Source organism: Embiotoca jacksoni, unplaced genomic scaffold (genome assembly GCF_022577435.1).
Source record: "Embiotoca jacksoni isolate LCO1_2020_lvr unplaced genomic scaffold, fEmbJac1.0.p SCAF_5, whole genome shotgun sequence".
In the NCBI taxonomy this organism is placed as follows: domain Eukaryota; kingdom Metazoa; phylum Chordata; class Actinopteri; family Embiotocidae; genus Embiotoca; species Embiotoca jacksoni.
In genome coordinates, this window is record NW_027185403.1 from 5,520,093 (window position 1) to 5,537,394 (window position 17,302).

Consider the following 17,302-nt stretch of genomic DNA (forward strand, 5'->3'; position numbering starts at 1 on the left):
TTTCTTTTTCTTCCTCTCTATCTCTCACTAAGTTAATTATTGTAATGCAGGATTGTTTTTTTTTTTTTTTTTTTCTTCAAGGCTCGTATAATTGTGAATTTTTTTGATTTAAAAAAAAAAAAAATGCTGATTCATGACACAAATACAAGGAAATGCGTTCGTAACCCGGGGATTAATAATGGAAACCCGATTTTAACAGTTATTTTTAATCGGAAGCAATAAATCTAACAGACTCATACAAACAAGGGGCATGTCTAATCAATCATAGTTTTTCCTCGTGTTGAGGCATATTCCCTCCACTTTTCAGCAAGGGCCTGCAAGCTCCACAGGGAGACTTACACACACACACACACACACACACACACACACGAAAACAAAAACAAAAAGAAAAAGTGTATGTGTGTAGTATGACAACAGAAATGGACTGTCGTTGCATTGTGCTTTCAGTATACCTTTCTAGGGGTTAACAAAAACCTAACAAGCAGTTGACTGTCAGATGGGATCATTTAAAATGCCACTTTTTGTGATGTATGTACAAAAACGTACAAAGAAGAAACAAACGTAAATGCATATTCTTGTACAACGGAACTGTCTTAGCAGCTTGAATACACCCTATAACAAAACAAGTGCTCCTTATTTTATTTTTTTTGGCACAAACCGTTTTGAACATTTGTGTGTGTTCATGATCACAGCTTTATGAAGTGGCTACATGGCCTTAAAAAGTGTAAAACTTTGCTGCATGGTCACACATTTGACACAGATATTCCCCAAATTGTCGTCCCTCCAACTTTGAATGTTAGTCCAATAGTCCCACATTTGACACTTTGACTGAAGAAACAAGCATCAGTTTAATTTTTTTTTTTTTTTTTTTTTTTTTTATCCTTTTTCTCTCCAACAGGTGGTACATTTAGAGCATTTTTAGGTGTCATCATTTGCTTGGGATACTGGATGAACAAAAAAAATGAAATAAAAGACTTGATAACAAAGAGCATATTGATTCAAACCATGGACAAAGAAGAATCTAAGTTTGAAAATAAATATTTTTCCTCTCCATTAAAAAAAAAGCAAACTGAACAACATCTGTGTGTCTTCCTTGTCCCAGCTCTCTCAGAGGCACTGAGAAATACGGACAATATTCTCTTTTCAATGGGCATGCAGTCCACAGGATCACAAGACCCCTGACAAAAAAAACCCTGTGGAGCAGTAGCCATTCACTTGTCGGTCACTGGGTTGAAGATGATAATGGTGAACATCCACTGGAGCTAAAGATTTTAGAGACCGATCACTCAGAACAGCTTTCATCTTGGCTGGACCGTCTCTTTTCCTTTCTCTAAGCCACATAGTTGTACTGGTTGGAGTTCTCCTTGTCACGCTCCATATAGTCCCTGTCAATAAGAGACTCTATCCTCTTCTTCAAGTCAGCAGGCTGAGGAGGAGAGAGGAGACATAAGTTAACACACGAGGCACATTTCTGCTTGTTCTTATACTTTGAGGTGTGACGTAAAGATGATTCACATCAGCCTTCACGCTTCTTCAGAGCAATTTATTACATAAAAGTCCCCTTTATACAGACCAGTTTAGATCTTCTCTGCAAAACTTGTCTTAAATCAGCTTTATTTTACCTCTCCCTCAGTACTTCTGAACAAATAGGGCCATTAATCTGTCTGCAAGATGTAAAATAAAACAGCCTGTGAACTTATTGATCATATGAAGCACTACGTAGAGAATTGTTTTTACTTTAAGAAACCCCGAGTGTACGCATGGGTTTACATCTACTCTATGATATTCATATGTTACCTTAGTTCCTCTGGGTTACACACATAAAGCTCAAATCTGTCACCTCTCTGCCTTCATAGAGGAAAGCACATTCTTACCTTCCACCTGGTCTTAACACAACATATATTGTTTTTATCAGAGGGCTTATGTCATATGTCATAGATTCTTGGGATTTATTTCCCTGTGGATCTTGAAATATGCCTCTTGGCTAGCTTCACCAACTTAAATCTCTATAACGGGACACGTATCGGGCTCACAGAAATATTGCTACCAACTGCCACAAAATGTGAGACATGGTCATGAAAATCAGAGGAGTGGAACAACTTGAGAAAATGACAAGCTGGCTGAAAAAAACCCCCAAAACAACAATATTCCTCTGTCCCCCTTTTTAAATTTAAATTCATCATTATGTTGTATTGTGCTAATATATATTCGTCACGTTCCCACACTCCAACCAGTAACTCTAAGTTGTTGTCATTTTGTGTCTTTTTGTCTCTTCCCTTCGTAACATTTGGTGTTCAGTACTTCTTTAAATGTTTGTTTTATATATAAAAATGTTAAATTCGAAAAATGTAAATATAAATATTCAATGAAAACAACTAGTAATTAAATCAAAATTCCAGGGGGAAAAAAGCTAAAAAAAAACAAACAACCTGTTTATTGTAATAAATAATATCCTTATCAGGGCTAAACTGACAAATCTACTGTGCTGATTATCATCCAATATAAGCTTACGGCATATACAATGATAATGATGTACATATCGGTTAAAAACTTTTTCCAGTTCATGGTTTGTCCAACACAGAACCTGACAATTACTTAAACACTATATTGAGGAATCTTTAACTGAATACTGCCTGATAAATAAATAGAAGACTTTAACTCTTAAATATTCATATTGGTTTATAGTCCGGTATCTGATGGGTTTTGATCAGAAATTCACACATTATAAAAGTCAATCTGGCTTGAACTTAACATTAGCACAATAATACTGGCATCCCTGCACAGGACATAGAGAATATAGAATATATGGGTGGATAGATCCTCAGTAGTTCACAGCAATTGAGCTGCGCCTTCAAAAACTTTCCTTTGCTTGTCACCTGGATGCATTAGATAAGATTCAAACGCATTTCAACACAAATGAAATGCAAAACTTCTCATAAATGAAGCTCAAAGATTTAAAGTTGTGTGAAATCCTGGTGGCCTCAGTGGTTAAGACACAGACCGTGTAATCTAACATCTTTGGCCTGAGTCCAGCCGGGGCCCTCGCTGCTCGTCACCCCTCCTTTCATTTCCTGTCACCTGTCTACTGCTGCCGTGTAATAAAAAGGCAAAACTGCCAGAAAAGGATTGGGAGTTGCGCTCATCACCTTGACAGGGAACTTGAGCTGGTTGTAAACCTCAGACATCAAGAGATTATGGCTCAGAGTCTTCCTCATCTTCATGATCCGCACGATGGCAGCATCGATCTGGTACTGACGATCCTGAAAGACCCTCTCTGTGGTGCTGGCTTGCTCCTCCACCTGAGGTAACAGACACAAGTTCAAATCATTTCCCCTTCACGTTAAAAGTTCATTGAATTCAGTAAACTACTGTGAGACAACATTAATACCGTTTCTTTCATCTGGATCTGGTTTATTTTGATTCTGAAGAGCTTGTGTTTGAAGTCATCGTTGCAGGAAAACTTGTCCCCGTCCTCCACATCTTTGCTTTTTGGGAGTTTGGTGAGGACACGTGCTTTCCCACATGCGAGCGACTGCAGCGTCCGCCGCAGTTCACTGTCCTCTGTAAACCCGGACAGTGTTTTAGATCAGTGGTGGTGAATAAAGACGACATCATTCCTTCATGAAAAATCGATATGCTGCCAACTAAACTCTGATGTGATGATACAAACCTATTCCTGTTGCCAGTTTGATCTCCTCCAGGGTGAACTCCTCTCCTTCATTAAACATCAGCAGTACGAGTGTCTGGAAAAGTGACACCTGTAGCTCTTTTTTGCCCTTTTGCCAGAAAAATCAAAGAAAACAATTAATATTAAGCTCTCTGCTCTGAAAACACCTCAGACCAGTTTTAGAACAGAGATACAAACCTCTTTAAATTCAGCTTTTAAGACACAATGGCCTAAAGTCGATTGCCACTGCAGCTTCCTGCCACTGTGTTTGCCCAGGTAGAAAGTCTTGAAGATCTCTTGCAGTCGCACCATCTGGACGAAGATAAGAGAAGCGTTACAGAGCAACACAGAACAATTTTATTGCGTGGCACAGCATGTTACAAATTTCAATATTTGCCCGGCACTAACCTCAGGAGGCAGGTGCACTTCCATCGGGACATAGGTTGGCCAGTAGCCCATTGTGAGGATGTTGACTGTCAGCTCGATGTTGCCGGGAATGTTTTGGCACTGCATATACTAAAATAATACAGAGACACAGGTCTTATCTGTCTGTAAACTTGTGCACTAATTTAATGTCCCTTTTCTAGTTTATCAAACCAAGAAACCGAATCTGTTCGCAGGTATTTAAACTGAAAACTGCTGTTAACAAAATAAGACTTGCTAAAACCAAGTAGAAGGCTCGACTTCGTATGAAACACCAGAGGGGTTTTTCATTTGAAATGAAGGCTTTTTATTTCATTAGGCTGGGAGGAGGGCTGTAGCGGTGAAGAGGGAGCTGAGCCGTGAGGCAAAGCTCTCTGTTTCCCAGTCGGTCTACATCCTCATCCTCACTCGTGGCCATAAAATTTGGGTAATGACCGAAAGAATAAGATCACAGAGCGGCTCGGGATCCCCCGAGAAGAGCCGAGGGAAGTTGTGGGGAACAGGGACGTCTGGGCTTCTCTGCTTTTTCTATTCCAACTGAGACCCTGATTGAACTTAAATGTTAAGAAGATGAGATGAGATGAGCCTTTTTTTGTTGTTGTTTTTAAACAGAGAAAGTCGCGACCTTCAGCTGCCCAATGTTGTTTGATTAGTCACCGACTGCGCTCGCCGCGCTACTGCGTTCAAGCCAATGTCGTGGTGTGCGTGAGCTTTCGTGGGGCGTTTCGATTTTTGCTGGACGCAACGTTTTGTTGAAGCTTCACTGAAATTATTGAAGGAGATGGATGTTTTTCATGTAGTGCTTGTTACCTGTAAACACGATCTTTCATATCAATTAATGGCCTCATCAATCGAGTATAAATGTCCCATCGCGTGTATATTGTTGGACATTTAATACAGTGTTACCTGTTTGAACTGTACCATGATGTCTTTAGAAAGCTCCATGTCTTTGAACATTCCCTCCAGTTTGCTGGTGAACGCTGCTCCACATTCTGAGGAAACACCAAAAGGTCACACGTCAATGTGCATCTAGTCTAAATGTCAGGATCCCCTCTTTGTCTTTTCTTTCCCGTTGTGTGTTAAGATGTGATGGATTTAACTGACCGTGTTTCAGCTTCGACAACATTGATTTTTCCGCATCCACAGAGGCGCTTTTTCCAACCAGCAACCTCTTGGCCAGATCCTTTTTGTAAAAGGCCTCAAAAACATCTTTTCCTACAATAAAACCACATTATATTAAATAGGAACAGACACAAAGGGAAAAATACAATACTGAAGTGAACGTGATGGGAAATATTACCATAGATGAATCTAAAGATAATCATTATTTTATCCAGCATCTTCTCCAGTTCTTCATCTGTTGCCTCTTTGTTTCCTGCCCTTAGCTTTGAATCCACATGTTTTGCTGTAAATAAGTGTTTATTTACATGTTATTTCATGGAGGTAATAATGATATGCTCCTTTACTGACAGTGTGGCAGTTATGAAACAAAGAAAAGTGTTCAATTACTGACCTATGAGCTCTGCGGGTTTATTTGGCCGTTTGTTGATGAAGGTTTCGAAAGCCTCCTTCATGGCATTCACAAATTTCTCATTCTTCATGAAACACACGTCAATGATGTGATCCACCTTATCTTTGAAGTCCAGCAACTCTTGCACCATCGTTTTGTCTTTTTCCGGGTTGATTACGATTGTGCTTCCAAAAGACTACAGGGTGATTTTCAAGACATTGGAAAACGATAGAAAACGGTGTCAAAAGGTTAAAAAACTGAACATGTGAAACAACTCCCGAGAGCTCTGCACCTTCATGCCGCATCATACTCGGCCTTTTATCAGCTGTCATACCTTTATGTACTCTATCCAGTGCTGCAGGAGCACCTGAACACCACCTCGCACTCGACTGAAGAGCTGATAGAGGAGAGACAGATCCTGAATTCTGTTCTCATCCAGCAGGTGAGTCAGCCCTGCAACAGACAGTCAGACGTCACGTTCAAGAGTGTGCAGTGCAGACATTTCATTTCCCTGGACATCTACATACTACTCCGATGCTACTCGTGTACGTGTTTGTGTTTACTGTTGTGTACCTTTCTGCAGAGTTGCGGTGAGATGTTCACCCAGCAGCTGCTTCTCCACTGTAGCAATGAGAGGTTTTCTGAGAGGAGGAAGAAAGCTCAGGTTACACGGGAATCTCGGTCAGTGGTCAGTAGCAAACCGAATGCTGCAGTCCAAGACTCACTGTGTGCTCTGGTCTAGATATGTGATCACTCGGTCTGCCTCCTCCTCCAGGCGCTTGTTGACATGATGGAGATATTCTGGTACCTGAAAAAAACACAACAACGAAGGAAAACGTTTACATTCGCACCACGTTGTTACACATTTACTTATTGAGTACAGATACTGTCGGTCTCAACGGCTTTTTAAAAGACTTTCTCAATTAAAGCTGAAGACAATCTGTCAGCACAATAATGTTTATTTAAATGAGCACTTTTCAAATCACATTTTCTGTGGTGCTTCATGTAAGATAGCAAACTAAAACCAACAATCAAATGGACAACTTAGAGACTGTAAAATACATCAAATCTATAATCCAGTATTATAAAAAAAAATATATATTCGAGTTAATAAAAGCAGTGAGTTGAGATAAACCCTGAGATAATAGTCTGTTTTCAGAGGTTGTGACACCGCCTGCCAGAAATAGTTTCAGGGACAACAAGATTTAAAGGGAAAGAAGTTGGCAAAGTAAAACAACTCGATGATCAAATAAATCAATTTATTACAGTCTTGAGTCAATAAATCCGAATCTGAAAGGAGATTTTTAAAAATGAGACGGTCTTCAAGCACTGTACCTACAATGTTAAAGTATTCAAAAGTATTCAAACGAGTTCATGTGTTGTAGTTTTTAAATATTAGCACAAATTTAATCAGATGTTTATTTGAGCAGGTAAATACAGATTGCACAGTTTACCTTCTACATGTAAAGTTAGCTTTCTTCAATATTCGCTAACATAAAAAAAAAATTAGTTTTCACAGCCTTTAGGGAAACTACAACCTCTGAGCTGTTCTACTTTTGATCAAAATAAAAATAACAGTGAAAAGAAGTCTCAGCGCCTCAGCATGTCAACAGAGCTGCCAGTCGCAAAGTGAATGTTTTTCTGTCTTCACTACTTTAATCAAGTGAAAAGGTTTTCAAGCTGAGATAAAAGAAAACCTTCATTCAAAACATGAAGTTATGAACAGTGAATACATTTGTGTTTTCTCTTCGTCTACGGTGGATTCCTGGTTTCTGCACAACATGCCGAGTCGCTTTCTGTTTAATTCTGAGGTGTAGAGAATTAAAACCCGATGCTTTGTACACATGACCTGGACTGGAAATATCAGATGTAGTGCTAGAGCTAATGATATTGGTCATTGGTCATTAATTTCCTGATTATTTTCTTCATTAATGAGTTCACTGTTTTATCTGTAGACGTCAGGAAATTGTGCAAAGTGCCCATTATAATTTCCCACATCAAAATGAACCAATCAGATGGCTTGTTTTATCCAGTCAACAGTCCAAAACTCCTCAAAGATATTCAGTGCATAATATCTGACAAAGAAAATCTTCAACCCCTTAAGATGAAAACTGTGAACGGTTTCATAATTCGAAGATTGTCAAAATATCTGCCAATTAATTCTCTTTTGCTAAACTAAATGACTTGAGCTCTAATCATTATGTAAAATCAGATTTAGCCATCTCACATTACCGAAACATGAAAAATACTTAAGAAAAACCAGAATGTGTGTCGAGTGTATCGGGTGACATAAATCACCTCTCTCTCCTGCATCAGCCTCTGTCCCTCCGCAGCGTACAGTCGATTAGTTTCCTCCAAAAAGCGCTGCTCAAAGGAGTCTTGATAAATCTGTCAGGCAGAGAGAGAGAACAGGTTTCATTAAAACCATTCGTCAACAGGAAAGCGACAGGTCATCACAGCCCCGTGCAGGTTATCATCACAAACAACACAGCTGCCAGAGACACACTTTTCCTGTCGTGAAAGGAGAAATCAAAATGATCTGTGGCTTTAAATAGACATTTCCACATTCATCACTTAATGTCTGGCTCATTATTGAGATGATAATTAGTTGGTGTGTTACCTGCAGGTCGGAGAGCATGCTCAGCAGGCTCCTCAGCAGACTGCGGTCGATCGCCTCGCCGTTTCGCTCCCTCTCAATGAGCAGCAGGATGCCGTCGATGGTTTTACTCTGGACCTTCAGGTCACTGATGATGTAGAACCTGAACAGCTCCAGACCCATGTCCCTGCACACCACAGCAGCTGGTTCAGCACCCACCACAACACAAATCTGCCTCGTAACGATTTAAAGGTCGGGACCGTCGCAGAACACTCACCAGATTGATGGCAGCGATGAATTTTGCAAAACGTAGGTGCGGTCCAAAAACAAAAATATACTCCTAATCATGATCTGAGAAACAATGACAAACATTCACAGTTAGAAACGAGCACTGATGACACCGTTAGTCCCTTTCAACCGGTTTCTTGTTTGATTTTTGATTAAAGGGTCATTCCACCAATCGTATACATAAAGTTTTCTTGACTTGAAGTGTTACTGTGACTCTGAGAGAACAACCCTGATCTTGAACTGGGTTTGAAACTTCGGCTTTTAAATGAACACCGTGTAGAATTTAGGAGGATCTATTGGCGGGAACACAATATTCATAATTACGTTTTCGTGAGGGTATAATAACATGAAGCTAAGAATCACAGCCACCATAGATCCTCCTACGTGCTTGGAAGGAGAGGATGAAGCGAGGGGAATTCATTTGGTTGCAACCTCACCGCCGGATGCCACTGAGTCTGAGCACGGAGTTTGAAAGATGCACCAGCAGATCAATTCATGTATCACTTATTAATGGGAAGTTTTTGCATGCGTTAGTTCACATCCTGCATGTGTTTCACTGTGTCATTGTAACACACTGCTGACGCAGCCTTTGGCTTTTTAACAATATTAAAATACAATACCAAAAAGTATTTTTCTGTATGACGGGCAGAACAACTTACATAGATGCTGTGAAAAATGTATAATGACAATATAGATTATCTTCATTGTATCCGTTGAACTATCCAATAGATTAGCGTTTTGTAAATCTTCTGTCCATCTTTACCAGTCTGTTAGTATGGTTGCTTTTGTTGGCATTACTTTAGTTGCCTCATTGGCTCGAGAACATCCAAGATGGTGATGTTTGCAAAACTGAGAACTAATGACAGATGCCGCTGCTTTAATTTTAACAATTGTTTATTCAAATCTGTCTCTCACAAATCCCTCATCTCGATGGAAATGCAACACTAAATCAGTGGAATACACTTTTACACGTGAAAAACAAACTGATGGTTTTGTGGGTTTTAAGGATGATGAGAACAAACACAGGACTTATCACAGGTATGAAACATACCATTTGTCTGCAGTGATCTTGCCAACACTTGTCGATTTTCTTCAGGAAAAGCACGCTGTCCAGAGCATCCGTGAGAACAGAGTTAAGTCAACTGTGCACTTTAAATCAAGAGTTTGACAGCACATTATGATCACGACTGCGCCACACTGAATAACTGTTAAGATTTAGTGATGGAAACTGTAAAGGATATTCTCTGAATTGATCGATCTGTGCCTTGATGTGGTCTTCACACACGGCCCTCAGCTGCTTGTAAAGCTTGGCAGAAATCTTATGGGAGCAGAGATTTTCAACAGCCTGAGGGGACAGAGACAGAAAACAAAAAGTGTCATAACGGCGATGATAACAACAGAGCGGCTGCTGGCGGCCCGTTCACACAGCGAGCTTCCTCTGAGAGGTCAGCAGGTCTGTGGCGATACCTGGTAGAGCTCCTCTAGATTGTACTTGATTGAAGTGCTGTTCTGTATGGCCTCCACCGCCTCCTTCAGCTTCTGCCAGGTCTCCTGTGTGTAGTTCTCGGGCAACTTCGGCTTTTCTGTGAGCAAAACAAAACACAAAAGTGTGAACGACAGCAGGACCTCAGTGGACCATTTTGCTGTGTCACCAGTGTCACTGACAGCAGTGCTATTTTAAAGCAGCTGTGTTTGTTTCTATATTGAGTCGAGCGAATATCTAGTCACTGAATATTAGACATGGCATCAACCAAGATGCATCTTTTCTCTTATTTTCATTTTATAAGTACACCAAACTGCAGGATCCATGACATCTCCGTTTAATCTGAAAGAACTGTAAAACTTCCTGATGCTATTTTTTTTCATTCACTTGAGGGCTCTTTATATTTTTACTATTTACTCTACTTGCCACTTGGTTGTCTTTTGATCTCAGAGAAACTATTTAATTAAAGATAAACATTGTTGAAACCATTATCACAATATCAATCAGGACATTTTCCAAAAGCTGCAACATTTAGTCAATTACTTGCCAACTATTTTGATATTGATCATTTGTTTTAAGCCATTTTTTAATGAAAAAATTGCAAAACGTTCTCTGCTTTCAGCTTCTTCTATGTGAATATTTCCTGATTCTTTCAGTCCTCCATGATAATAAACTAAACATCTTATGGTTGGTGACTGCACCTTCACCTTTGAGAAACTTTGGTCGACATTATTTATAATTTTCTGACATTTTAACAGTGTTTCAGGTATGTTAAATGTGCAATCAATTTCTCTTCTTAAATAAGTAATAATTTCTGTTTCTAATTTTGTTCTTACATCTTCTATGTCACGTTCTTATTGATACTGACATGACTACTTATAGTTTTGTCAAAGTTTGAAAGAACTTATGACATTTTTTTAAACATTTCTTAGTTCATTCACTCAGATAAGTTATTAACACTTTATAGTCGATACGACGCCTATAAAATGACACCTTAAGTGGTTCATTGAATACTCTACACAATGTGCACAGTGAGAAGGTTTACTTGCAGCTCTTGTGTTAAGCATGAGACTAAAACAATATGTCTGTAGTGTGGAGTTTTCTTTTTTTTTTTTTTAAGTGCCCAAATGTCATGGCAAAGTTGATATTTGTAGTAATTGCTCAGCATCGGTCATGCAAGCAGTGGAGCCACATCACATACCTTCACCACTATCTGAAGAACCCTCATCTCAATCATTACAATTCATTTGTGATGAGCAAAGAGAATATCGACATATTTCCGTATCGCAATCGGCCAAAAGAGGTGGAAAATATCGCCACATTGGATATAGGCAAAACAAAATCAGACATTGGGCATCCCTCATATTTTAGCAGCTACTTGTAACAGCCTTAGGACCAACCAAAGACTATTAAAAACTCCTGATAATCTTGAACAAGGTCTCCCATCCCATTCATAACATGATGGACAAACTAAAAAACACCTTCAGGAACAGACTCATCCAACCCAGGCTGTTTAAAGGAGCGATACAGGAAGTTATTCTTACCAGATGCTACTGATTACAACTCATCTACCATTGCTCGGCCAGTGGTGACCGAATTGGACTAAACTGTTGCATTTTGGCACCCGTGTATACACCAATGTGCATTTTTGTGTATTGTTAACTTTGAATTTTATTGTATTTTTAAGTTTATATTTTACTGTGCTATCTATTTATCTATCTACATATACAGTATATGTGTGTATATATAGGTACAGGCCTGCAGGGAGCACACCACTGTAATAGCAGGGACTTGTTTGCAGTTAAGTTTTACATTTCTGGCAATGTTTTTTTTTGTTGTTTTTTTTTTTTTTAGCTCGGATCTCATTATCCATCAGTGTTTCTGGTACCTCTGAAGTTCTTGATGACTAGTTTCTTGGCAGCACCGGGTTTACTGTTGGAGAAGGTGGCGGAGCCTGCGGTTTTCGTCAGTCCGTTTGCATGGTGTCCCACGCCGCCGGCCAGGAAAGCGGCTTTGCTTTTGTTATTGGAGCACGAAGCAGCGGCGGCGGCGGCGGCGGCAGCAGCAGCCTCCTCAGCCATTTTCACATCCAGTCCAATGAAATCCACTGAATCCTCGAACCTCAACTTCTTCTGGATGTGAAGCGGAGTGAGAGAGCAGCAGGAGGAGGAGGAGGAGGAGGAAGAAGAAGAGGAGGAATTCAGGGTCTTGGGAGGCGAAGAGGAGATCGTGTCGCTAGTGTCTTCCCTCTCTGAGCCGTTTATTTTCCTCTTCTTCGGAGATGTGATGTTACCGCTGTCGTTTTTGACATCAGTAGCCGCGGGTCTAGCCTCCTGGGTTGGCGGTGGTGGGGGATTAGGGGAAGATAAACCTGTTGGAAACATGAAAAAACGGGAATACTAATTCTTAACAGCCAGTCTTCTGATCCGAAACTTCCAGGCTCGCCGGGGAGGGGGGGGGAAAGAGCTCAGTCTCCGATAGCTTTTAACTGTCTTAAAACGGTGGGGTTTCACCCAAAGTCTTTTATCCCGTATAAAACAGACAATAAATTGCAAACTACACAGCTCCCACTTGGACCTAGCCTTGTCTCTTTCTTGTTATTGCTGGCAGGAGAAGAAAGATGGTCGGCTATTGCTTCCTCTTTTGCCTCGCTTGTCTCACCGCGTCGTAAAGTCCTCGTACTGAGAGTGAAGGAGCGAAGCGGCCGTTAAAGACTATTATTTAAAGACGGAAATATCGCTACAGCAAAAACAGGCCCGCATGATAATAAAACATCCGTTGGTAAACACGGGAAAAAAATTCACTCATAAAAGCTAGTCGGTGACCTCACCGGAAGTACTTTGTACAAAAGTACTTTTTTGCACAAGCGTGTTTTTTTTTTTTTTTTTTTATATATATATACCGCTGCAACTATTTCGACCACAAGATGGCGCCACGGCGAAACCATGGATTCAGGGTTTGACGTCACTGTCTTGATCCCACCCGCATTGGCTGAACACCAAACCCTTACTCTGTCTCTGATTGGTTCCGATCGTAAACATCCAAACAACAAAACAAAAAAGCACTAGCCAATCAGAGGTAGAGTAGGGCGGGTCTTCAGAGAATGCGGGTGCAACAAAAAAAATAAAGCGAAATGATCAAACAAGTGAATAAAGAAATTATTACATCAAACTACAATTTTGAGGTGGTTGTGCTGTAATGTAGTATTTTCATTTCGTCTTACTTTATACTTCACTACACAAATAAATAGTGTGCTTACTTGACTGCATTAACAGCTATAGTTGATGAACTAGTGAAACAAAATATGTTGTCAGTTTATCAAAAACAGTATATAGCAATAAACATTTTGCCAATTTAACATCTGATGGGCTAAGATTTTATAATTTCCAAATAGTTACTTGTCAAACCAATTTTATACCATGTTTGATGCGGTCTCAAATGGATGTCATTTCAAGAATTGACATCTAATTATGTTTTTCTGCTGCTTTTCATAATATGACATTTTGTCACAGTGGACATACTCTCAATTTGTTTTACATTTTCAACCCTAACCCATAGTCACTTTGAATAACTGACTTATATTTACTACTTACAGCATTGTACACTTTTATTTTGTTCCTATATTTTTCTTGATCCTTTTCCCCAAATTTACTGTGCAAAATATTCTTGTATATTTCTCTGTAATGTGACATTTAATGTTAGACTTGCACTATGAGCAGTCTAGTAGATGGTAATTATTTTACAGCAAAATTTTTGTATCCAACAAATAACAGTGTTTTAAGTTGAATGTGAACATGAAATACACTGCTTTAAAGCTTTGGAAAAGAGCGCGAGTGTGACAAAAATGTGAAGTATCACAAGATAATATGTACATATCTTCTGAAAATGATTATTATTGCTATTAATGCACTATATGTCTTGCGGTATCTACATTATTTTGTGTGGGTGTTGTGGGTTTGTGTGGACCCCTTCAAAAATGAGGTGATTACTCTGAAGGGGGCTATCAATTAATAAAGTTGATTCAATATAAAATGTAAGATTACAAGAAACACTTCCAGTTCATTCTTTCAGCATTATTATTTTAGGATATTAAGACTACTGGCAGATGTATAAAAGTGAACCTTGTTTATTCACATTTAGAAAATGGTTCAGATTTGATTGATAATCAATTCAAATGTCACAGCTGTACTTTGAAATGAATGTAAGATAGTAATAACGTCACAACTGAGGTGTAATAATGACGTGTAGTTATGTATGCGAGCTATTAAAAACTGCTTTGTCACCATGGAAACTGCCTGTAACAATATTGAACAGGCGCAACATTTTCAACAAATGTTCACATGACTTATCCCTGTTTTAACTGTCTGTTTAGGATAAAAAAAAAAAAAAAAAAAAAAAAAAAAAAAAAAAAAAAAAACATAGACTGTACATAAAAGGTAAACCGCAAAGGATAAAAAAAAAATATAATAATTTTGTAAACGGAAATATTTCAGTTACGGAAGTTACCCCGGTGACAGAAGTTGACCTGCCGTGTAAGCCACACAACCGTCGCAAAATGACGCAACCCCCACACCGCTGGCCCTCCGCTGGCAATCAGGCGTGGAACTGCTAACGCTTTACTCCGTAGATGAATTCCACATTTTGTGATTTTTTTTTTTCTTCTCTTCTTGTTTACTCTTCCCGACCGGCCGCAAAAAGTTCGGACGAGCTTTGACACCGTTGATAAACGTGGTAACGGCGACCAGCGAGGATGTTTAAAAAGTACGTCGGTGTTTTATTTCATTGTTGTAGTGTTAGGTAGCTCCGGCTAGGTGGCTAACAGATTAGCCATCGCGTCTGCGAGTTTGCAGGAGGCTGATTTCAACTTTACGAGACAAGCAGACACGAGTTATCGTACTTTGAGAGAAAGCCTTATTTTTATTGATATTATTAGAGAGCCCGGTGTGATAAGACTAAACTGCATGTTTGTATTGCACGCAATCCTGTTTGGGTCGATTTTATCCGGCAGTCAGAAAGCAGAATATTAAATGTAGAAATATCAAAACCTATTTAATTCCTTGTAAAATATGAGACACAATGTTTTTTTTTGACTTATGCCTCCCAAAACGCACGCACTTACGCAGAATTTGTTCCTGGACCCCAACTAGACTCTTTCCTGATTTATTCTGGGCTTTTTTTTTTTTACCTTCCACACCACATGTCCGGGTCTGCCAAGCGAAAAGCTTTCAATCTTCAAAACAGTAAAAAAAAAATAAACCACAGCTTCTCGATGAACTGCTGTCAATCAAGAACGAGACCCCTCAGGCTTTAAAGTTTGCCTTTACAAACGCCCTGGTGTCTTCCTGTCCTTAAAGAGGGGGGGGGGGGGAGACATACTGGTTGGGATGAGCAGCCTCCATGAAGATGCCAAAGTACGGTGAAGGAACCAAAGGGTCCATTTTTAGATAAATGTTGGCATGATATTAGTCCAAAATACGTTTTTAAGTCATATAATTCCTGTGTTTAAGTCCCTCCTGGAAACTCGAGAAAACCCTGTAATCAATCATGTCCCCACGACAGAATATATGTCAAAAAAAAAAATCTAGAAAAAGTCTAAATGAAATAACAATCAATAAAACAAAATGTATTTAACATCTAGTTTTTGCCAAAGTAAAAACAAAAACAGTTTCAGGAAATGATTTTGATATTTTAAAAAAAATTACCGAATTTTCAGAAATCAAGATCTGTAAGAGGTGAAAAATCTGCTTTAATTAAATATGGATTATATTAATATTTATTGAGGTGAACATAATGTTCACGGAGACAAATTTCGTTTTACTCTTGGATAGTTAAACATGCTCTGGGTTTATTTTAACTGGGAACATTACAGTTAACAGGATGGTTAAAACAATACATGAAATGGATTGAGAGATGTTTACTGTTTTCTAAAACAAACATTTAACAAAAAAAAAAAGGATAATTTCTGTTCAACGGAATTGCTAGTTTGACAATGTTTGCTCAACTAAAAAAAAAAAAATATGCAGGTACTAGCTTTTTTCCAGCGCTCTCACCATGTTTCTTGTTCTTTGTTTCAGATTCGATGAGAAGGAAAATGTTTCCAACTGCATCCAGTTGAAAACATCAGTGATCAAAGGCATCAAAAATCAGCTGTTGGAACAGTTTCCCGACATCGAGTCATGGCTCAACCACATAATGCCAAAAAAGGACCCTGTCAAAATAGTGAGATGGTAGGATTTGTCTGTTGATCTTTCTCAACAGTGTGTTTGTAGTGTGTGCTCTCTCCGACGGGTTTTATTTAACTTTTTTTATTATTATTATTTTCTCTTCCTCCAGCCACGAACACATTGAAATCCTGACTGTGAATGGAGAGCTGCTGTTCTTCAGACAGAGAGAGGGACCGTTCTACCCAACCCTCAGACTGTTGCATAAATGTATGCGAGCTGTCCTAATGCCGACTGGTTTGACGGTTGTATTTTAATTACCCCACACTGATATTTTTCTCCTCGTCATAGATCCTTTCATTCTTCCACACCAGCAAGTCGACAAAGGGGCCATTAAATTTGTTTTGAGTGGAGCGAACATCATGTGCCCCGGGCTGACGTCACCAGGCGCGAAACTCTACCCGGCTGAAGGCGACACGGTAGTTGTATCCTTTACGACATTGTTTGATCCCCATACAGTCAATAATACTTGTGAAATTGTCCCGTGGTCTAGATTTAAGCATTTGTCTTTCCAACATTGCAATGTTGAAAAGCCACCGTCTTTCCCTGAGTTTGTCTTTAATAAGTGGATGCAGGCCATAATGGCAGAGGGGAAACAACATGCACTTTGTGTTGGCGTAATGAAGATGTCTGCAGAAAGCATGTAAGACCTCAGTATATTTTACCAAAGCAAATCCCTCGAGGCTGCTTTTCCATTTCACATGTGATCTTAGACTGTCTTTGTGCTTTGCAAACAGAGAAAAAGTCAACAAGGGAATCGGCATCGAGAACGTTCACTATCTGAATGATGGCTTGTGGCACATGAAGACGTATAAGTGAAGATGTCAGCGTCTGCAACCCCCCTCCCCCCAACCAACCAACCAACCAACCAACCAACCAACCAACCAGAAAATGTGTGGATGGAGCTCTTGGCAGCGAGGCATGAGCTGCCAGTCAACTGTTTACACCTACAGACTTAGCTGTGTACCTGCTGAAGGCTTTGAATCAACCATCAATGTGCAAAAATAAAAGAAATATATTGCTTTAAGCCATAATCACAGTTGGTGTTTTGTGTAATTAAAGATACCCTTCGATTTATACGCACAAAATTATACAGAGTTTAAATGTAGTTGGT

General features: G+C 39.4%; 2 protein-coding genes across 3 annotated transcripts; one reads left to right on the forward strand and one right to left on the reverse strand.

The window, feature by feature from the left end:
- Positions 1-190: 190 nt before the first annotated feature.
- On the reverse strand, positions 191-12,786 carry cul4b (cullin 4B). Of its 2 annotated transcripts, none has more exons than XM_069170439.1 (20): positions 11,856-12,786; positions 9,952-10,067; positions 9,726-9,829; positions 9,536-9,605; positions 8,474-8,547; positions 8,221-8,383; positions 7,899-7,988; positions 6,326-6,408; positions 6,174-6,241; positions 5,935-6,053; positions 5,604-5,796; positions 5,391-5,495; positions 5,195-5,305; positions 5,012-5,082; positions 4,076-4,183; positions 3,866-3,979; positions 3,671-3,776; positions 3,389-3,561; positions 3,147-3,299; positions 191-1,426 (listed from the first exon to the last, which is right to left on the reverse strand). In XM_069170439.1, the coding sequence occupies exons 1-20, from the start codon at positions 12,349-12,351 to the stop codon at positions 1,331-1,333; spliced, it is 2,613 nt and encodes an 870-aa protein (XP_069026540.1). In that variant the 5' UTR covers positions 12,352-12,786; the 3' UTR covers positions 191-1,330. The 2 variants fall into 2 exon arrangements, with proteins under 2 accessions (XP_069026540.1, XP_069026539.1); XM_069170438.1 differs by having other exon boundaries at positions 4,997-5,082.
- Positions 12,787-14,531: 1,745 nt separating this feature from the next.
- On the forward strand, positions 14,532-17,227 carry mcts1 (MCTS1 re-initiation and release factor). The gene is made up of 6 exons (XM_069170445.1): positions 14,532-14,728; positions 16,042-16,194; positions 16,301-16,398; positions 16,480-16,613; positions 16,764-16,831; positions 16,926-17,227. Exons 1-6 carry the CDS (start codon positions 14,718-14,720, stop codon positions 17,005-17,007), a joined length of 546 nt encoding a protein of 181 aa, XP_069026546.1. The 5' UTR covers positions 14,532-14,717; the 3' UTR covers positions 17,008-17,227.
- The last annotated feature ends 75 nt before the right edge of the window (positions 17,228-17,302 follow it).